The 23099-nt window shown below is 45.1% G+C and overlaps 2 protein-coding genes across 6 annotated transcripts in view; both read right to left on the minus strand.

The window, feature by feature from the left end:
- TNS1 (tensin 1) overlaps window positions 1-12891 on the minus strand; it is a 217875-nt gene extending 204984 nt beyond the window's left edge. For all 5 annotated transcript variants that reach the window (XM_032217188.1, XM_032217191.1, XM_032217189.1 and 2 more), the window contains exon 1: window positions 12615-12891. The gene's annotated coding sequence lies outside the window, so the exon portion shown is untranslated. The remainder of the gene's footprint in view (window positions 1-12614) is intronic.
- The window catches only part of LOC116504658 (uncharacterized protein K02A2.6-like), a 63420-nt gene extending 40832 nt beyond the window's left edge, over window positions 1-22588 (minus strand). The window contains exons 1-4 of the mRNA XM_032211828.1: window positions 22411-22588; window positions 21239-21949; window positions 19707-20662; window positions 18975-19604 (exon numbers count right to left, since the gene is read on the minus strand). Of these exons, the coding sequence (XP_032067719.1) occupies window positions 18975-19604; window positions 19707-20662; window positions 21239-21949; window positions 22411-22588 (2475 nt within the window). The remainder of the gene's footprint in view (window positions 1-18974; window positions 19605-19706; window positions 20663-21238; window positions 21950-22410) is intronic.
- Window positions 22589-23099: the final 511 nt, after the last annotated feature.

Consider the following 23099-nt stretch of genomic DNA (forward strand, 5'->3'; position numbering starts at 1 on the left):
CCAGGGCAGCAGCTGCACCAAGACAACTCCTTATGGGGGGAAAAAGAACCAAAGAAAGAAGCTAAAAGCCATTGAAGTCAAACAACACACAAACTTCCTAACAGCCAGAAACCCAATGGCAATATTTCTAATAGCATTTGAGTGGTGATTTTCATACCGAGAATACCTTGTTTTGCAAGTATGAAATTCACCATGGAAAAGTCAGTCATGGTTCAGCTTGCAAATCAGAACAGTTCTGTCTCTATAGTTCTGGTGTGAACAAGACTGGTCACTTCCGTTTGGCCCTTCCTGCTTTAAGGGTGGCTAATTGAGGCTCAAAAACAATCTTTTATTTATTTATAGTAAGATTTGAACTGAAAATGTTGGCTTGTTTGCCTTCTAACAAACCAGAGTCGGAAGGTATACTTGTAGGAATCTACATACAAAGTATGTAGCTTGCTGCCAACTGAATAGCAAGTGATTCCATGTTAGCCACTCTCAATGGCAGAAGGAACAAAGGGGCAAAAATAAGCAATATAATCACTTTGAAGATTGTTTATAACAGTGGTAGTCAACCTGGTCCCTACTGCCCACTAGTGGGTGTTCCAGCTTTCATAGTGGGCGGTAGGGGTTTGCTGTAACTCTGCTTTATAAATTTTATAAAGTAAAGTTACTTTCCTACTTTATAAATTACCATTACTGTGGAACTGGTGGGTGGTTAGAAAATTTTACTACTAACAGAGATACAAAAGTGGGCGGTAATTATAAAAAGGTTGACCACCCCTGGTTTATAAGCTCGGAGTCTTAAGAATTCTGTATCACTGTCATATTTGTGCATCAAAATATTGACTACAATGCTATATTTTATCAAACAAATCTATGACAAGATGAGATGACCTGATTCAGAGAAGGCTACAAACTTGAGTGGTGGGATACCTACCTGTCAAAACTATGAAATGTGCCCCACCTAGAAACAAATTGCCTACAGTAATTAAGACACCTGAGAAAAGGCAATCTTTTTTTTTAGAGAAAGAATATTAAGTATATAAAGGGCAGGTCTCATAGACAATGGAGGTGGTTACTGGCTATTATTGGATATTGCAGGTGTTGTGTGATATGTGGACTGGAGGGGCTGTGTGAATCCAAGCAGTTGGGGGAGGAATCTGCAGCTGAGAACTACTAAGCAGGAGCAAGCAGGACAACAAAGAAAGATCTGCAGAGCTGACTGGCTGGTAGGAAATATTTTTCTCCATAGTGAGGGGAAGAGTATCCAGGATGGGTTGACCTTATCCTCTCGTTGATTGGACTGAGTCAGATAAGTTCTTGGGACACGCCCCTTGTCCACCAGGCACCGCCCAGTTATTGACTCAGTCCCTCAACTGGACTGGTTTGCCATCCTGGATCTCCGATAAATTTGAAGAAATTTGAAGAAAGCAAAAGGATTAATCTGTCTCCCTACCACAGCAACTGCATGAGAGTTGGACAGCTCCCTGAGCTGCAAAAGGACGACCAAAAGCCCCCTCGGGGGCGGCACCCTGCCCAGGCATCTGAGTGAGACAAGCATCACTCAGAAAAAACTCTGCCGGGCAAGCAGGAGACAAGGGCACAAGCCTTCCAAAGGCAAGCCCTGCCACGGAGTCTCCAGCAGCGCCGGGCCGCAGGGTCGAGCGGCTCTCTCAAACACCGCAGAGTGCCCGCGCTGATTCCGAGTGATTCGGGCCACCAGCAAGCAAAGGAGGCGCTGGATTCCAGCCCAGAAGGTAAGCCTTGCCGCGGAAAATCTGCTGGGCGCCGGAGTGCTCCGCTGCTCCCCGCAGGGTTGAGCAGCAAACCGTGGCTTTCCCAAACGCCGCAGAGCGCCCGCGCCATTGTCCACATGGCCCATCTTGTTGGAGGGGTTCCATGGGCAGAGCCAAGCCTCCAGCGGTGCCGGAAAGAGGCAGAAGGCGGAAGAACCGGTGGCAGGGGCACGCAGCAGCTCCTCAGAGCACAAGCCGCCAGGAGAGGAAATTTAAAAGATGCGCCCTTTGTCTCCTGGCGCGGGCGCCATCTTGAATCCAGGAGGATCCATGTGTTCAAAGATGGAGGCACCAAGCGGCAATGAGGAGACCGGCAGGACCCAGGTACCTATAATGACAACCAGCAGCCCCACCAGAGGGGCAAAGGATCAACCCAGGTTAGTGGCCACCCCAGAAGCTGCCCAGAAGGGGGGGGGGGAACAAAGGCTAGAGACAAGAAAAATCACCTTTCCCCCAGGGTGGAGCTGGAGGCAAAGGGTGGTCACAAGCCTTCCAAACCCTCTAAGTATGAAAGGTGAAGGCACAGGAAGCTGGAGCAGCTCTACAAGAAGGCAAGTGGCCATAAGTCCATCCCAGGCCTGGGACAGAAGGGGAAGGCCCCTGGAGTCCCTGCACCAGGGGGGGCCACAGGGGAGGAACCCACATTGCAAGCAAGGATCCCTATTGACACATCAGGTCTTTGGGGTCTTGCTCCAGGGTGACAATCCCCCCTAGATACGGCTTCACTGGGTTCAGCCCTGCCCATGGGGCTACCACCTCTGGGATTTCTCCCTACACAGGTGGGCATGGGCACCAGCCAGCAACCCCCCACAGGGGTTCCCATCTTTCAGGACCTAATGATGTGGGCCTTCCAGCAATGCATGACAGTGGCATTTCAGCAGCCACAAATGCAGCCTCAAGTGGCATCCTCTCCTAGGATACCAGAGGGCCTGGAAACCTGGGGTGAAGACATTTCTAGTTCCTCAGCCTCATTACAAGAGGACAGTGACCTGGATTGTGAGGAGGGGGAAGTTAGGGAGGATAAACTATCCAAAGACAAAGGCATGCCCCCTCCTAAGCTGCCCTTCATCGGGTTGTTCCAACCCTCATTGTATAAGTCACTCCTGTTCAAAGCCAAGACAGCAGCCAAGCTCAGAAACAGAGCAGCAGAAGTTCCACCTCAACCCCAGGGGTCCTCTGCAGAAACCATCTTTGATGAGCAGGCCATTGAGACCAACACGGTGCCAACCCCAAGGACTTTCTTGAGTCAGTCAAGTGCCAATGGGCAGCCCCCACAGCGGGATCCATGCCCACATCCACAGACAAGACCTTCTTCAATGTGGACCAGGACATGGCCGGGGTGCTATCTCAGCCCTCCATCGATGCTCCAGTATTGGCACTGCATACCCCCACTAATCTGCCAGGGGAACCAGAGGAAGCTCTGAAGTTGGAGGACAGGAAGGCGGACCTCACCCTCCAAAGGGGACATCAAGCAGCTGCCTGGGGGGTGAAGGCAGCTACCACTGCCTCCTTCTTCATATCCACCCTTGCCCCTGATTCCCAGGGTCATTCAAAAAAATTATTTGGGAAGGGGCAGAGGTGGTGCTGATTGCCTCCCACTGGCCCAGGCAGCCATGGTTTGCCGATCTCCAATCGCTCTCGGTGGGCAGAGCTTGGAGGATTCCCCAGGAAAAGATCTTCCTCAGCCAGAGGTCACTGGAGCACCCGGAACCCCAATGGCTCCAGTTGACCACTTGGAGGCTGAGTGGAGCATCCTGAGGGAGGAAAGATTCTCCCCCAGGGTAATAGAGACTATCCAGGCCACCCGAAGACCCTCCACAGAACGCATTTACGGTGCAACCTGGCAGGCCTTTTCCACATGGTGCAGCTCCCGGGGACACAATCCGATGAGGTCCACCGTTCCCTTAGTATTGGAATTTCTCCAGGCGGGCCTGGACAGGGGGTTAGCTCCCAACACAATTAGGAGACAAGTCTCGGCCATCTCATCTGCGCTTCTGTGCGGCAAAGCCCAGACACTCACTCACCACCTTTGGTCAGGCAGTTCCTGAAAGGGGCGTCCAACCTCAAACCACCCACAGTACATAGGTACCCCTCCTGGATCTTGCACAAGTTGTTGGACACTCTGATAGGGGCCCCGTTTGAGCCATTGCGAACAGTGTCACTAAATTTTTTAACCCTTAAGGTGGTGTTTCTGGTGGCCATCACATCCGCCAGATGGATATCAGAACTGCAGGCCCTGTCCGCCAGGGAAGACCACTGCATTTTTCACCAGGACAGAGTGGTGTTGCGATTGGACCCCTCCTTCATACCTAAGGTGTGTTCATGCTTCCACAGGTCGCAGGAGCTGATTTTGCCCAATTTTTGTCCAGACCCTTCTCGCCCACTAGAAAGGAAGTGGCACACCTTAAACGTAAAGAGGGCTCTGAGGATTTACCTCAGAAGAACCCGTCCGAATAGAAAGTCCGAGGCCCTGCTTGTCTCATTCCAACCTGGGTGTCTGGGCAAGAAGGTGACCTCCACCACTATAGGCAGAAGGACGTTGGTACTTACCTGATACGCCTCTTCTCATAGTGCGGGAGGAGTATCCAGACCCTCCCTGACATGGTAATGTAACATGTGTTATGATGGTTGTTGCACTAATATGTTAAAGTTATAACTCAATAAAAAGTCTGAAACCAGAACAAAGGTCTGAAGTGGATGACACAACAGGTCAGATAGAGTTCTTCGCCGATAACTGGGCGGTGCCTGGTGGACCAGGGGTGTGTCCCAAGAACTTATCTGACTCAGTCCAATCAACGAGAGGATAAAGTCAACCCATCCTGGATACTCCTCCCCCACTATGAGAAGAGGCGTATCACGTAAGTACCAACGCCCTTTCTATCTTCCTTACGCAGACTAAATTTAGATCCCAGAAGTTAAAGTATTGAAGCTTTTAACAAAGTGAGCATATCAAAGTACAGGCACACCACCACTGAGCCCAAAAGTTATGTTGCTAAGTGAGAAATTTGTTATGTGAGTTTTACCCCATTTTATTTGTTAAGTGAATCACTGCAATCGCTCTTTTTTCAGTACCATTGTAACTTTGGTCACTAAACAAATTGTTGAAAGGTATCTATTTATTTTACTAGGCTTACAGCATGAGTTGCTTAAATTAGTGACATGGTTGTTAAGTGAATCTGGCTTTCCCACTGACTTTGCTTGATAGAAGGCCACAAAAGGGGATCACACGACCCTGGGACACTGCAACCATCATAAATATGAACCAGTTGTTGAACATCTGAATGTAAAGCACATGACCATGTGGGGGGGAGAATGCTACAATGGTCATAAACATGAAAAATTGTCATGAGTCACTTTTTTCAGTGCTGTTGTAACTTAGAACAGTCACTGTGTAAGTTGAGGACTACCTATATTAGGAAGAAGCACTTTGGATCTCACACAAGCCCAGTGCCTTTCTGCTATTTATAAAAAACAAACTTGAATGACTAATAGATAATCTGGACATCACAACAATTGAGAAATTTGCATTGCTAAGCAAGGCAATTGTTAAGTGAGTCATGGCCAATTTTATAACCTTTTCCCCATGGTTGCAAAGCAAATAACTGTGGCTGTTATGTGGAGCATGCAATTGTCAAGGGAATCCAGCTTCCCTCATTGACTTTATTTATCAAGAGGTGGCTGGGAAGCCTGAAAATGGTGATCACGTGACTTGGAATCCCGCAACTGTTGTAAATACATATTGGTTGTCAGTGCCCATATTTTGATCGCGTGACTGTGAAGATGCAACGTCCAGTTGTAAGTCTCTTTTTCCAGTGCCATTGCAATTTTGAATTGTCATTAAATGAATGATTGTAAGTTGAAGACTATCTGTATTTATTTTACTAGGCTTACATCATGAGTTCCTTACGGACCTCCAAAATATTAGTAAGATTAAATACTAAAACACAACAACATAACCTTCCAGGCACTGAGGAACAACTATCCAATCAATGTAAACACACATATGATTGTCTGTCCTTCCCCAAGACAGACAAGAGCAGCTTTCCACACCCCAAAAGCCCACTGAGACAGCCAGGTCTTGATGGGTTTCGAAAAAATAAGCAGAGTCTATGTCTGTCTAATATCAGGAACAATATTGTAACAAAGAAGTTGACCCTGGGATTCTTATGACTGATATTTCAAGAGAATAGAGACCTGGAAGGAATCTTCTCTTCCAGATCTCAAAGATAAAACTACCTCATATATATTCTAGTCCTAAACTATGAAGGGACAACCAGCATCTTGAAACAAACTAGTAATCTCCCAAAATGGAGGTGCTACTTGAGCAAATCAACTGATACTCACAATTGCTTCTGAAAAGTTGAAATTTCTCAGTGATGTTCAAAGGGAAGCCCCATATAGTGCAAATTGTAGTAATTTAAACAGGAGACCACAGTACCAACTCTGTTAGTGTTTACTGTATAAACATAGTAAGAAGAACTTCCTAATCCAGAAAAGAATACAAATGGGTAGATGCACACGGTGGATTTCTACAAAGGTCCTCCTAACCACAATTGCCATGTGCTCTTCAAACATGAGCTGTAAGTCCAGGACAACCCGGCATTTATAAAGTAGGTTTACACAGAGAAGCATAACCCCATCCAAAGCCAAAGATGAAGAAATATCTGTCAGCCCCACTAGATCAAGAAATCATTCCATGGGAAAGAAAAAATATTGTTTTATTGGAATTGGCATTTTGCTATTATTATACAGCAAAATCTATGCTGTACTTCCTCCTCCTTCAGTGAATTAGGGAGGTATCTGCTGAGTTGCTTCCCAATACTATCATGTCCTGCACTTACAAAATGCTTCAGCCTCTTTTGTCTATGAAAGGTTCCACTTCATCTCCCTCGAGGTCATCTTCCTTACTCTCTTTAATATCTCTGGAGTCAAATGGTTTCTGAACCCAAACCACTCTGCTTTATTAGGATTCAGGCTAAGCCTGTTCATTCCTATGTACACACTTACTGCCTTTAGTTATTGGAACCCAACCTAAACTATAGATTTTAACTTAAGTAAAGTTCTTTGGCCTGGAATCCAGATATTCAGCAAAGTATCATCGGCATGATTGCCATGGAGAAATATCTGTAATTGCTAGGAATAAAAACTGACCCATTAGCACATCATCAAGCAATCTCTTGCATATTGATAATGACTAACCCCAGGCTAGATCATGACCTCTCCAAGTAGTTTCATATAAATGTTAAATAAGAGGAGATAAAATGTTGATTCCTGCAGGACCCTACAACTGAGACCCCCAGATCTGATATCTTATCTGACCATCTCCCACTACTACCAATTTGAACCTCCAACTTAGAACAGCACTATGGATTAGCACTCCTATTCCAGCTCCTCACAGTCAATCCAGATAGATTGGTAGATTACCATAATAGATGGTATTGAAAAACACTGAAAGATCAAGCAAAATCTAGAAGGTGTTACCTCTTCTATCCTGGAGAGTGAGTCCAGGATACACCAGTCACCATAACAGAAATCAGCATAGATTCTGTTCCATGCCCAGGCCTGAACACTGCCTGAATTCCATTTCTTCTGGAGTTCCTATAGCTGTAACCCTACCATCTTTTCAACAACTTCTCCAAAATGAAAGACTGAATACAAACCAATAGTTGTCTCAAATGTCAACCCAAGGGGGGAGGGGGAGATATAGATGCTTTAAGAACTGTGTTCATTTTAATGAGTGGACCCCTGAAACCTCAGACTCACATAGATGTCTGGCTCTCATAAGTAGCAAGGAGATGCTATACTTCCACAAGATCTAAAGCACTCTTTCCAAACTTTTTTAAGCCTGCATAAACTATGATATTACACATGTTTTTTACAAGAGGAAGATGAACACTATATGCATATATCCCAGTTACAATGCGAAATAAGCAAAGAACAAGAGGGCATTGGGTGAATATAGGGGGAAATAATTTTTTTAAAACTCAGTATCTTTTCTACAATACATGACACTTCCCAGGTCAAATAAGGAGGTGCAGAGACTCCACCTAGGTACATTGGGAGTAAGCAGGCAACTTCTCATAAACTAAAGCAATTTGAGGGTATTTGATCTGAGCTAACATACTGCACGAACCAGCAAGTTTGGGAAAGAAAAAGGCAAATACCATTACCCTATCTCAAACACGCCAGTCTCTACAGAAGACTTTTATACAGCCATTCCTAATGGGAACGTATTTGAAATGGATGAAAAGTAATTTAAAAAGCCAGAGTTAATTTTCTCTCCATATTTTAATAAGAACTTAGGGAGAAAGTGGTTAGGAACAGGCTCAAGGAAGACAATTATATAAAGCCATGCTTTTTCAAGACATGAATGGTAAAAGGAGCCTGATATGAATAGGCTTTTATCATACATAAGTACACTTAGGCTTGTGCTATGCTTTGAAGATTAGTACAGAGAGACTTTTAACATGATGGCTGCTTAATGTCTCTTTCCAATACATGAGACAGGGGTCAAGAACAGATTCAGGGATCAACATGTTTCATTTTACAGTTTTATTCCGGGAAATCCCAAAGCATCTGGGTTTTTGAATAAATTATAACTGAAGCAGACTGCAAAGCCCTCATCTGTGCATGCCAATCTTCACTGTTCAATTAATTAGATTTTTGCCCAATCATTCTAGTTCTTAAATCTCTTTCCTATCACCATTCCAGTAATTGCCCAGACCCATTTCAAAAGCGTGGAATATTTTCTAATACCGAAGACCTTTACCTATGTTTGTCTTACAACACATGTAGAAGAGCCACGGTGGCACAATGGTTAGAATCCAGTACTGCAGCTAATTTTGCTGACTGCCGGCTGCCAGCAGTTCGAGTCTCACCGGCTCAAGATTGACTCAGCCTTCCATCGTTCCGAGGCCGGTAAAATGAGGAGCCAGATTGTTGGGGGCAATATGATGACTCTGTAAACCACTTAAAGAAGGCTGGAAAGCACTGTACATGTGTTGTATATAAGTCTAAATGCTCTTGCTATTGCTATATCACTATAAATACTGAAAAAATGTTAGCATTGATCTTGAGCAGTACTGATGCAGTAACCAAGGGCTGGAGTGCATAGTGGGACAGGCTTAGAAGATATCAAAGTTCAACTTAAGTAAGCACAGCATAAAAACACTTCCCAAGCAGGCAGGGAAGAAAAAAAAAACTTGGAACGGAACTTCTGAAAGAGTTTCAGCAATCCCAGGAAGTCTCATTAATGCTACACCCTTCCACAAAACAATGCACCAACCGCCCTGTTTTAATTGCCAAAGCAGATTTGTTTAAAATAAATGTAGCTCTTGGCTAAATATTTGGACCACTTGCTGTAGCTTGCCTTTTTTCAGCTCACTTTAGGAACCAGGGAAAAGCCCAAACTATATTAAGGCTTCTAAAAATTAAGCTGTTCCTTGCCACGTACTACAACCTTAAAAATTCAAGAATATGCCTTTACTAGTTATAGATCCTTATAAAGTTGAGTACAGCCATGATCTGCTCAGATACACAAGCCTTAGAATCAAATCAGGACCAGGACCCTTAATATCATTGAACTCAATTTTTCCTGTCAAATACAGGTAATCAACTTACAACAGATTGTTTAATGACCCTTTGAAGTTACAACAGCACTGAAAAAAGTGACTTATGACCATTTTTCACACTTACGACCATTGCAGCATCCCCATAATCATGCGGTTTTTATTTGGATGCTTGGCAACTGACTCATATTTATGACAATTGCAGTTTCTTGGGGTCATGTGATCCCCTTTTGCGATCTTCTGACAAGCAAAATTAATGGGGAAGCCAGATTCACTTAACAACCATGTTCCTAGTTTAACAACCGCAGTAATTTCCTTAACAAATCTCAAAAGAAAAGTCATAAAATGAGGCAAAACTCACATAACAAATTTCTCACTTAGCAACATAAATTTTGGGCTCAACTGTGGTCATAATTTGAGGACTACCTGTAGAAGAAAACTATAGAAGCTTCAGACAAGTGCAAGTCCTTACTTGCAATTTGATTTAAATGTGACTTAAACTCCATCCATCAACGTGCAAGTCACTTTGAGGAAATCTTCAGCTGGCATAATTTTTCTCGTGATTTCAGTGAAACTATATTCTCTCTAAAGTTTGCACAAATTAGGATTAAAGTTTCTAGACCAGGATCAGTTAATCTTGTTCAGATGTTTTTGCATGACTCCCAAAATGTACTACAGGTAGTCCTGAATGTATGACCACAGTTCAGCCAAAAATGTCCATTGTTAATTGAATTTTGCCCCATTTTATGACCTTTGTTGCCACACTTAAGTGAATCATTGCAGTTGTTAAATTAGTAAAATTGTCAAGTGAACCTGGCTTCCTCATTGACTCTGATTGTCGGTAGGTCGCAAAAGGTGATCTCATGACCCCGGGACACTGCAACAGTCATAAATACATGCCAGTTGCCAACCACTGAATTTCGATCATGTGACTATGAGGATGCTGCCACAGTCGTAAGTGTGAAAAACGGCCATCAGCCATTATAACTTTGACTGGTCACTAAATGAATGGTTGCAAGTTGAGAACTGCTTGTATTATTGATTATGATGCTGAAATACTTACATTCTGAAGGGCATTAGGTTGCCTACACCTGGACTTAAGGTTCATGGTGAACTTACAAAAGCTAACCTCTCCCCGCCTGTGTTAGGGATACTCTGTGCAGAGTATTTCATCTAAACAAAAGTATCCACCTTGAGACTGAAAGCACAGGATTCTTCTCTGAAAACTCATTTGTTCTGCAATGTGGCCAGAATTCCTGCATAAAATGTTCAGTCATTAAACTTTTTTTTTCTTTTTAGCATATACTGGGCATTATTTTGCCTCCAGCCTGTTGATTTCTACAATCTCCAGCCAATCATTAACTGCTTCTAACTAGCCTTTACCTATTTTTTTTGTTTTTTGTTTTTTTTCCTTCCCCCCCTGAAAACTAATGCATCCCTTTTCCAGGCTTCCAAGAACTGTTTCCTTTTTCAAAGTACAGTTGAAACCTAAATACATCTGTGCTGAAGTTTTACCCTAAAGTGCAAAACCAAGCCAGATGTTTTATTGCATTCTTCTGTCTCTTAAGGAGTGGCATAAGAGGAGGGGGGAGACAGAAAAAGGGGGGGGAGGGAGGGAAACTAAACTCAATAAAGTTTTCTGCCATGCTGTGGAATTGAAAACTCTTCTGTTTCATGATCCAGGTGGCTTCAGAATCCTTGAACTTGTGATATCAACCACTCTCAATGGCATCCAAAATTGAAAAAGAGTAATTTTACCCAGGGACATCCCAATCCCAAGAGTGGGAAAATTTATTCTGTATCTGCATAAATCAGGGTTGTACTCAAAATGAGTTTATTGTTTTGGTTTAGCAAACAGGCAGGGAGTGTTTTACAAGTTGGATACAAACATGTATTGAGTAGCGGCTGTCTGTAAGAGTTCATGAAAAGAGTGTAATAAAATCTGAAAAGCTATACAACCTGCTATTTCAAAACATAGCTGATACGAATGTGAATGATTCACAGGCACTGTGCATTTTACAGACCTATATTTCAAAATGTGATAACTGCAACTTGTTACAACTGCTACCAAAAAACAACAACACTCCCTATCAATTATCTGTGTCCCACTGATTCTGCCACCAACATTTACTAATTAGGCATGCTACTTTAGCACACCTATCTTGGAAAAATCTAAACAATCCTAAGAATTTTTGCAACTCTGTTTTTATTGCAACATAAACAATCTTAATAAGTAATATGCATTGAAGTCTCCATGTTTTAAATCTATGGTAAATCAAAATTTCAACTTTGCTCTATAAGTTTGGTCTCATTTTTAAGCGCTCTGGGGGGAAATAAAAATTCCTAGCAACAAAGAACAATGTTGCATTGAATTCTACCTCTGATACTCTCTTCTTATTGCTTTCTGCCAAGCCTAATATATCCTCGCAAGAAATCTGCTACCATTCTTTGTCTTCATCTAATTAAAAAAAACATGTAGAGATGTAGAGCTTAAGTGAAGGTACCCAACTCCTAATTTCTCCTCTTCACCTTCTTATTGCAGCGATTGTTAAAACTGAAATTACCCAATCCTGGCATTCCTTTATTCCGAATAATGGTGATGCTATCCGTTGAGTGTACAGAAAGATAGATCATCGTTTCCAAATGCCAAGGAAGAGATATGCTGCTCCAGCAGAAAGTTATACAAATATACCACACTGAAAATAGATTTAGGGAACAGAAACAGAGGAACAGAACATAATCTTTCTGCTAAACAGTTACTCCCGTGGGGCATTACTATTTTCTCAACCATTCAACAGGCAAAACTCAGCTTAGTAGTAGTAGCTGACTCTTTCCCAGCACACAAACACCAATGCCAATTTAAACTCGCTTCCACAATCCAAACTTTCTCTAGAAGTTTAAACTAGCTTCCATAATCCAAACTTTCTCAGAAAGTTTACTACTTCCTTAGAATGTTCCATTACCTTCAGAACTTCTCATCATTCATAAAATATTTACCCCCAATTCCAGCCACCCTAGATATTCAGGTTTTTTAAGGCCAGGAACCAAAGATCTCAAATAAGTACATAACTTCTTTCCAAAAGCAACTCCCAAAACCCTGTATTGCTACTTTCCCCACTTTCTTTAGACAACAGGAAAAAGAATTGACAGAAGAACAATACCTGGTTCATTACACTTCCAAAATCCATCCTTCTGGCTGTTTTATTTAAATATTGTCACCTCCAAGATGGTGACTACCTCCAAGGGGACAGGAAACGGTGGGTCTCACCTTAGTTAAGCTTCTCCTTCCTTAGTGACGAGCAAAAGCTAGCCATCATGTGTGCAAAAAGTTAACCCAAGCAGATGGTGTTAGTCAAAGCTGGCAGAAGTGAAAGACGTTACACAGTATTCGATTGAAAATGGAGAGAAGCCAGGGACTTGGATTCAGAGATTGGTGAAAGGGCAGCAGACCTGTTTGCCCGAGGCTGTCGGGGGGTGGTGAGCTTGGGAGAGCAGTGTGCAGTGATTAAGCAGAAAGGAAAAAGCTTTCAGAACAGTCTCAAAAGGGATTTTCCTCTCCAATCTCCACCTTATTAGCACAGCCTCTTCCCACCCACCCCCCTCCATGCATCGCTGTCCAAGTACAACATCACACACGCCCAAAAACAACACCACTGGCTGCGTGGGGCTCTCTCTTTCTCTCTCTCTCTCTCTCTCTTTCCCCCTTCAGCTTTAAAGGGCATGGCATCCATAAACCAGCCTGTAGGAAGAATCGTACAGAGTCAAAGGAGAAGGTAACCAGAATAGCTTGAAAGGGGAGTGAAATAAAACATTGCAAAAGTTCTGCACGAACTGGCTGCCTGTCTGCCCTTATCAGGCTCTCCAGACGTAAGGCTGGAAAGCCTGGCATGGCAGACGTGCCAGGGTGATGGAAGAGAGGTTCTACCAGCCCTGACAGGACTGTGAGACCCTCGGCCAGTAATCGCCAACGCTCCCTTTTCAGAAAGTCACATTTCCCCCACCCTCAAATGTGTCTGCACTGTGCAAGTGTTCCCACAAAGCTGGAGATGAGTTTTGAGGAGCCAAAATGGACTGGTTTACTTTTGGTTACAGATGGGAGGCTCATATACTGAAGATGTTAATTTTCCTGTAAAAATAAAACAGATTTAGCCTGAACACTCCCCCCCCCACTTATATTACCTTCTCAACTACCTCTCTACCTATTATGCAAGGATTCCCTATATTCTCTTTTTTGTATATACTGGCCACCATAGAAATGTCCTCTAATTTGGAAGGTATATATGTCAAAATTAAATATGTATACTGAAAATGAATTATAAATACCACCAACATAAAATGGAGCTCGCTCAGAAGCTGAAATACACCAAGTAAATGAGATGAAGAGTGCAAAGTAGAGGAGAGAGGTAAGAGAAGAAGAGAGGGATAGGAGAGAGGGCGGGGGAGGAGAGAAAGGAGGAGTGGAAAGGGGGGAGAGGAGAAGGAGAGAGGAAGGGGAAGTAGAGAAGAGAAGGATGACAGAGGGAAGAAAGGAGGGAGGGAGGGGGAGGAGAGAGGGAGAAGAAAGTGATGGATAAGGTACAGATATGGTATGGAGAGCAGAAGAGCCAATAATTGTTTTTGGGAGCTGATGGCAAGGTGAATTGATGTAAACATTTAATAATACAATATGATGTTGGCTATGTAATAGTATACTAAGGTGACCAGACATCCCGATTTCAGCGGGACAGTCACGCTTTATAACAATTTGTCCCGTGTCCTGGGGCATTTTAAAAAAGTCCTGATTTTCTGGCTTCATGTTGAAAGCCCAGTGGATTTGCTTAAGAAAACCTAACTGGGGCAAGACAAAAGACACTCTGTCTAACTAACCTCTCTCTCTTTCTCAGTACTTTCATTGAAGATATTAAAACGTTAAAGCAACAAAACGGACCCCGCCACCCCTTTTACCTCATTTTATAAGAAAAAATGACCAAGTACCATAGAGCTGCAGGAAATGCTTGGCTAGAGAAGCCGCAAGTGTTACTTCCTGGATTTTCCGGAGGAGAGGAGCACGAAGGTTGGAGGTCGGCTCGTGTGGAAAAAAATGGTGGCAAAGTTTCTTTGAAAAATATTTCCCTGACTAATTTCACCATTTTAATTTGCTCAGTTCTTTGTATTAACATCTATATCATTCTGGATTGACTTGGAATGCTCACTTGTGCCTGCTGGTAAGTGAACTGGTTTTTTTTTTTATTTTTTAATGTATTTTAAAATAATATTTTATTTATTGTGCATAGGATTTTTTAAAAGTTTTATTCTGTGTGGATTCTTTTTTTAAATTGTCTTAGACTATTTAAAAAAAGATTCTATCCAAAATAAATTGAAGTGAAACCATTTTTAAAAATTCTATGCACAATACTTTGAAATGTTTTACTTCAATTTATTCTGTGTGGATTCTTTTTTTAAATTGTCTTAGACTACTTAAAAAAAGATTCTATCCAAAATACAAAATACCAGCTGCAGTTATTCACTTAAGAACTGTGGCAAGAAAGGTGGTATAGTGACCAAAGTTACAATGGCATTGAAAAAAGTGACTGATGACCATTTTTCACACTTAGCAACCATTTTCACATTTAGAGACTGTTGCAGCATCCTCGTGGTCACGTGATCAAAATGTTGATGTTTGGCAAGAGTTACAATTTATATCTGTAAATTGTAGTTATGTTGAAATAAAAAAATTACAATACTATTTTTGTGTTATATGAAAATGTTTGTTGCTCCGTATAAAATTTTTAATCAAGCCCCCCCCTCCCCACCCCGGTCAAAGGTGTCCCTCTTTACCAATCTGAAAATCTGGTCACCTTATAGTATACATGTGATTATATGTTATGAAAATGGAAAAATAAAAAACTTAATATGCAAAAAGAAAAAAAAAGAAAAAAGAAATCTCTAATTTTTGAATAACAGCCAATTGTGTCTATACATTGTACATTCTGATCTAATAAAAACAAAAGATTCGCTTTTTTTTTTTATTAAATGTTTTATTCATTTTCATTTTCAATTTTGTACAAAGATTCGCTTTTAATATACAAATGGACATATTGGTTATAAAAGACTCCAAGTTTAACTTATCTTCATATTTTTTCATAATTACTCCATGAAGAAGAGATCATTATGGAAATACACACATGCACGCACACACACACGCACGCACGCACACACCTGGCAATTCTTGTCAGATTGTGCACAGAAAAATTGAGAAAGCCAAAGCGTCCTCCTCCTTAAACCATAATTTGTAAGATTAGATATTTGGTATTTCCTTGACCACCTGGTAAAATTAAGAATGTCTGAGTTATTAATTATTATTAATCCAATGAAGATTAGATGCTTAAAATTTAGGGAAGTCTGAGACAGAGGGGATAGAAAAGGACAACTTTCAATGACAAAGTTCTTATTACACACCAAAGCTTTATATTTTTACCATAATTTTTTTTCATTGCCTGCAAATATATTCCCAGCACAGATTTATTCTTTATACTCTTTCATGACAAAGGACCTTTAACTGCTGATCATACAGAAGGCCATGACTGCAATTAAAAATGTTTGACAAGGAATAACACAGTTTGCTTGTTTTAAGATGTCACCTTGAAATCTTCCAGGAAAAAAAAATCAGTATCAGATTCCATTGTATTACATACAGTAAGTCACAGAATTTATGCAGTGATATCACCATGCAAGCAATGTCACTTATCATTGAGTTTCTACCAGATACCTACTGTATGCCACTATAATTTGAAGGAACCCCTTTGGAACACGTCCTCTTAGCTGGGACAGATGCTAGCATATAGTACAATGACTGGGATCCTTGGTATTCTCCACATTTGGTTGTTGTCATGTTATATAGTTGGGCAATGAAATGTCTGCAAGCAAATAACCCAGCTAAGAGAGCACCAAAGATTCCACACTTCAACCCTGAACTACAAATATTCTCTTCCATTGGTATAATGAGCATCAGGAAGAATCCATGGAGCTTCTTTAAACTTGCTCATGTACCTAGGCAGCAAAATCCCCTTAAGTCAGAGATGGGGGAGCTATGGACCATTTATGATTTGTGAACTTCAACTCCCAGAATCCCTGAGCCAGCCATGCTGTCTCAAGAATTCTGGCAGTTGAAATCCACCAGTCACAAAAGGGCTGTAGTTCCTCAGGCCTCCTTTAAATGCACTTCAATAAAATAAAATAAAAATGGTCCTTCCTTCATGTATTTGTTTATTCATTTGCCTAGTTTTTAATTCCATCAGCTGAAGGGGAATCACTCAGCATGCATTTTGTCACCCTTTCCACACAAAATGCATGCATACCCCTCCCTGGCTAAAAGCCTCCTTCACAAAACAGATCCAGCCTTGATGAGTCAAGCTTTCCGGGTGCCTCCCCCTCTTCTCATCCCTAGGACAGACTTTCTGCACATCTGGATCCACTTGTGGCTTAAACATTAGGGGCACTCAAAGATGACTGCCTATAAAAGCTTGAGCAACCAACTGTTTCAAAGAAGGAATATTTCTTTAGATTTTTTAAAAAGCTACTTAGTCAGGAAAGAATTTCTGCTGTCCCTGAGCTTCCTCATGAGAGGCTACAGTAGACTGCAGCTTCATTGTAAAGCCTTGAAAATGGCATTTCCGTGCAAAAATGTTTAATCATGGTAGAATCATTTAGAAAAGGACAGTAAACATACCAGGATAGTATGGATGGAGAAAACCAAAGATGAAGAAAATCAAATACCTCATATAGTGATTTCCCCAGCCTGGCTTTAATGATTATATTAATAGTCACAAATCTCACTATCTTATGCAGTGGTAACTTGGAACATATTGTTATTTGGTCCTGGAAGGCAATGAGTGCCACAAATACTAAGTACCAAATTTTTCCCATAAGAAATAATGTAGTGAATCACAAAGCAGCTGACACCAACAAGTTCTAGCTTCTGCGCCAAGTACCAAACAAACAATGAGTACTAGGGCAAACTTTTCACATCAAAATCCATTGAGTACCAAATTTAATGAGTTTCAAAGCAGTTGAGTACCAAGGTACTGTTGTAACTTACTTATCCACAATCTTTGGGTTTGGTTTGGTTTAGTTTGCCTGTTTTTCCAAAGGCTGTCATTCCATTTCACTTTTATTCTGAGCCATGGTTGAGATGAAACATCTGCCAAGAGTCTATTGAATTGGAACTATGGATTACATGTGCAGACCCTTGGATTTGCACAGAGGTGGGTTGCTTCCGGCATTACTGCCGGTTCGGTGTGCTCAAAAATGTGTGCACATTTGCACAAAAATAGGTCAACGCATGCGCAAAATGTTAAAGAAAAAAATTTTTTTTTGCAATTACAATTGTTCTGCACATGCACAGAAATGAAAATCAAGATGGTGGCCCCATAGAAGAACCGGTTTGGGGGCCTGGCAGGTCTGGGTCGCTGCCAGTTCCAGCAACCCAGGCCACCAAAGCATTATCAGTTCAGCCAAACCAGTCTGGTAGGATCCCACCTCTGGATTTGCGTCTGGAGACACCTCTGTTATTCATTGTCTGCAGCCTTCAATGTGATGATCATGCATTAGATGTAGGCAAAACATCTGCTGGCCAGCTATGTTCTTTCAACTGTCCTTAACCATTTTTGGCAAGGATGGGCAAGAAGACCTAATCTGAGAAATGTGTGATTATTTGACCAGGTATTTCATGGACAAAATCGCTTGTATTCATTCCAAGTTGGCAGCCAAAGGGATAGAATCTTCTGAGATGAGAGAGGTGGTGTCTTGCATTGTTATCTGGGAAGCTTTTGAGAACTAAAGTTAGTGAGCCGAGGTGGCGCAGTGGTTAGACTGCAGGCTACTTCAGCTGATTGCTAGCTGCAGTTTGGCGGTTCAAATCTCACCGGCTAAAGGTTGACTCAGCCTTTCATCCTTATGAGGTGGGTAAAATGAGACCCAGATTTTGGGGGCAATATGCTGTAAACTGCTTAGAGAGGATTGTAAAAGCACTATGAAGCGGTATAAAAGTCTAAGTGCTATTGTTATTGCTAACTAGCATTGGATTGAGCATAAATTGTATATAAATTGACCATTAAATTGTTGAAGTACATTCCCTCTCCTCACACCTCCTCAAAAAAGGAAGTTTAAAACCATCACACAATTATCATATCCTAGTTACCATGGTTCCTTTGCTTTTTCTTTTTCCTAAATCATATTTAGAAGTTCGGAATGAGGGACACGACCACAGGGTGAACAGCTAACAGGATTTATTCCAAGCTAAGTATAACAGCGATTAAGTTCATAACCAGCCCGCCAAAACCTTATATACTCGGGCTTCAACCAATCAGAAACAAACATTCAGCCGGCAACAGCCTCCCTCGCGTCCCAACCAATCCGGACGGAGGAGGCTGTTGCTGGCCAGCACAAAGGTGCTGAAATACAAGAACAGCGAGGCCATTTACATGGCTTATACATATTAATGAGGCTATGAATATTTAATACCCCTTCCCCCCAGTTCCGTGCATGCTCCGCGGGTGGAGCATGCGTAGTCCTGTAAGTAGGCGGGGCGGTGCCGGACCCGCCCTGATCTACGCAGTTCTCCACTAGTCGTCGGTGGAGGAGGACCTCCTTGTGGTAGCTCCTCCCGGAAGGGGGTGTAGCTCCAAGGCACGCCTTCTTGGGACGGCCCAGAAGGAGGGCTCAACTGTACTGGTGAGTAGGGGCGAGGTGGCGTGTCAACTGTGCTGGTGTCGTGTTTGGAAGGCGTGTCGGGAGGGAGGACCCTTGGCCTAGGTGGGGACTGTTCTGCGGCGGCTTGAGATGATTGTGGACGTTCCCGGCAGGGGGCGCTCGGGCAGGTTGGGCCTGGTGTGGCGAAGGCCCACGGCGTGTTTCCTCCGGATTGAGTTCTCGGTTGTGGACAGGAGAGGCCTGGAGTGGCGAAGGCCTCAAGCTGGGTGCCCGGGCAGGCGGTGCCGGCATCGGTTGGGTCCGGGCCGCCGGCTGGCGGTGGGAGGCGTCTCCTCAACTGATCCAGGTGACGCCTCCATTGGGATCCGTCAGCCAGTCCGATTCTAAAAGAACACGGGCCTGTCAGGGCAGTCACAGTGGCTGGCACCCATCTAGAAGGCCCCGAAAATGCCCGGGCCCACACCGCGTCCCCTACTTTAAATGAACGGGAAGGGATAACCCCCAGGTTGCTCGGCTGATCCCCTGAATACAACGGATGTAGCCGGTCCAGGGGAGTCCGTAGGCGCCTGCCCATCAAGAGCTCCGAGGGGCTTCGGTTGGTCGTTGGGCAGGGAGTGGAATGTTGGCTTAGCAGGTAAGCCGCCACTTTCTCCTGCCAGTCGCCCCGGTCCATGCGGCCCAGTGCCTCTTTTGCTGAGCGGACCGCCCGCTCCGCCCGGCCATTGCTGGCCGGGTGGTACGGGGCTATGGGCGCATGTCGAATCCCTTGCATGGCCAGAAACTCCTGGAACGTGGTGGACATAAATTGGGGCCCGTTATCAGAAACAATCAGGTCCGGCAACCCATGGGTCGCGAACAGCCTTCTCAAGGCCCGGACCATACTCTCAGCTGTGGTGGAGCCCATCAGGACCAGCTCCACCCAGCGGGAGTAAGCGTCCACCACTACCAAGAAATTCTGGCCGTGAAAGGGACCGGCAAAATCTAGGTGGAGGCGTGACCATGGGCCTCTCGGAGCCTCCCACTCACGAGCCGGCCCAGCTGGGGGATTAGGCCTAGACTGTTGACAGGGGTTGCAGCGGCCAACATAGGCCGCTATCTCTGAGTCCAGTAAGGGCCACCAAACATAGCTACGGGCTAATGCCTTCATTCGTGCTATGCCCGGATGATCCTTATGGAGCAGGGACAGGACTTGTGGCCGCAGCGCGGTGGGGATCACCACTCGATCCCCCCAAATGAGGCACCCCCCGTGGAGGGAGAGCTCCGCCTGCCGGATTTTAAAGGGCTTGAAGCCCTCTGCCACTTTGTCCAATGGCCATCCCCTCGAGACCCAGGAAGCGACCTGGGAAAGGATCGGATCGGCCTTGGTACAGGCCGCGACATCCGCGGCCAAAATTGGGAGACCGGAAGACGCGATGGACAGGACTGAGAGACAGGGCACTAGGGCGGTGTCGGTCTCCGGTAACGGGCAGCGGCTTAAGGCATCGGCATGCCCCAGCTGCTTGCCCGGACGGTACTGCAGCGTATAAGAATACGCTGCAAGGAACTCCGTCCATCTAGTCATTCTGGGGGAGAGGATGGGGGGGGTCGGCTTGTCACCTGCCAAAAGCCCAAGGAGTGGCTTGTGGTCAGTGACAAGGGTGAAAGGCCGACCGTAGAGGTAGTCATGGAACCTCTTAATCCCGGACACTGCAGCCAGAGCCTCCTTGTCTATCTGGCTGTAATTACGCTCCGCCGAGGAGAGTGTCCGGGAGTAATAGGCCACAGGGGCCTCTAAGCCATTTGGGAGGACATGGCTTAGGACGGCCCCGACTCCATAGGGGGAGGCGTCACAAGCTAACGTCAGAGGCATCCTGTCATTGTACTGGACTAGGACTGCCGCTGACGTCAGAGCTTCTTTGACAGCCGCGAACGCATGCGCTTCGCGGCTCCCCCAGCGCCAGGCCGCAGATCGGTCGAGCAACCGATGCAGCGGCTCGGCTAGTGACGCCTTGTGCGGTATAAAAGGGGCGTAAAAGTTCAGAAGCCCTAGGAACGCCTGTAGCTCCGCCTTGGAGGTGGGAGCAGGGGCGTTCCTAATGGCAGATACCTTAGACGGTGTAGGGTGGATGCCTTGGGCGTCAATCATGAAGCCCAAGAATTCCACTCTAGGAACAGCAAATGAACATTTGCTGCGTTTCAGTTTTAAACCCGCGCCCCTGAAACGACTGAGGACCTTCCGCAGTACTTCGATGAGTTCTGAGCGGCTGGAAGCAGCGATCAGGACGTCATCGAAATACGGAACCACGCCCGGCAGCCCATGGAGCAGCCGCTCCATCAGGCTTTGGAAGATCCCCGGGGCCACGGAAACGCCGAATTGCAGGCGGCGACAACGGAAAGCCCCACGATGGGTGACGATGGTTTGGGCAGCCGCCGCATCGTCATCCACCGGGAGCTGTTGATAGGCCTGCGCCATATCCAGTTTGGCGAATGTGCAACCCTGCCCCAGGGAATGGAGCAGGTGTTGCACTACAGGGACTGGATAGGGGTTTGCCTGAAGGGCCAAGTTGATCGTCGACTTGTAGTCGGCGCAGATCCTCACCGACCCGTCTGGTTTAATTGGGAGGACGATGGGGGTCTCCCAAGGGGAATGATCAACGGGCTCGATGACTCCCTGCGCCAACAACTTATCCAGTTCGGCGTCAACCTTGGCCCTTAAGGCAAAAGGCACCCTACGGGCTTTCAGCCTAATGGGAGCAACCTGAGGGTCTAAACTTAAAGATATGGGGGTCCCTTTGTAACGGCCTAACTGGCCGTCAAAAACGTCCGAAAATTCCCTTAAGGTGTCCTCGAGAGTGCTAGGAACCACCCGGTGGACCCCCCCAATTGATAATCCCAGGGCAGGAAACCAATCCAGGCCCAGAAGGGCCGGCAAGTCATCCCTGACTATAAGGATGGGTAGCTTTCCCCGGAATTGGCCATAACATACAGAGATAGGGAAGGATCCCAGCGTAGGAATCACCCTCCCTTGGTAATCACTTAGGGAAACCTCAGATTGCCTTAGGCGTTTCTGGGGCACTTTAGGGCACAGTTTGGCGAAGAGAGACCAGGGCAGGAGGGACCGAGAAGAGCCAGAGTCCACCTCCATCCGGCACGGCTGACCTTCCAGCTGGACGGAGGTCGAGACCTTCCGGGCCCCTGCAACGGCTTGGCTCGCCGTACTGTCAAAAGTAGATGGTTGACTGGTGGACTGGTAGCAATCTTCCGACCTCTTCGGTGGCCGCTGCTGCTGGCGGCGCGGTTGTGCCTGGGAACGGCCGGGAGATTGAAGGAACGAGGGTGCCGGCAATAATGCCCTGCAGACCTTAGCCAGTGGCCTTCGCCCTTGCACCGATTACAGATGGCATTCAAAAATGGGCAAGCCTGGCGTTTATGACGGCCTCCGCAACCCCGGCAGGGCACTGCGGATGCCTGTTGGGCTGCAGGTTGCGGTTTCGGCTTCCTTTTAGGCACAGTCCTCATCTGGGCCACCACTTCTTCCTCTGGATCCTCATAAGCCAGGTCGTCCTCGACCATGTGGGCTTGTGGCGATGCGTCAGGCGGTGCTCGCTCTGGTGTGGCAATCTGTAACCGCTCAATGTCGGCCGTGGATTGCTCAGATAGTTCAGCGGCTCGGGCAGTTTCCACGGCCTGGAGGAGTGTAATTCGGTGATTCCGGAACATGCGGCTCCACAGGTTGACATCGCGGACCCCGCACACAAACTGTTCCACCAAATTTTCCTCAAGGTTGGAGAACTCGCACTGGGCAGCCACCATCCGCAGAGCCTCCAAAAATTGACTGATGGATTCATTCTGTTTTTGGACTCGCCTGCGGAAGGCAAAACGGCGAGCGATGACTGAAGGGGTGGGTGCATAGTGATTCTTCAATCTGGCCATGAGTTCGTCCCACCCAAGTTTGTATGCTGGCCGTGGGGCTGCCAAAGCTCTTGCTGAGGCGAACATAGATGGCTCGCAGCATGAGAGGAAAAAGCTGCATTTTTCCTCTTCGGTTTGAGCCTGATTTTTGGAAGCGATCAGGTAACACTCA

This window comes from Thamnophis elegans, chromosome 1 (assembly GCF_009769535.1).
Source record: "Thamnophis elegans isolate rThaEle1 chromosome 1, rThaEle1.pri, whole genome shotgun sequence".
Classification (NCBI taxonomy): domain Eukaryota; kingdom Metazoa; phylum Chordata; class Lepidosauria; order Squamata; family Colubridae; genus Thamnophis; species Thamnophis elegans.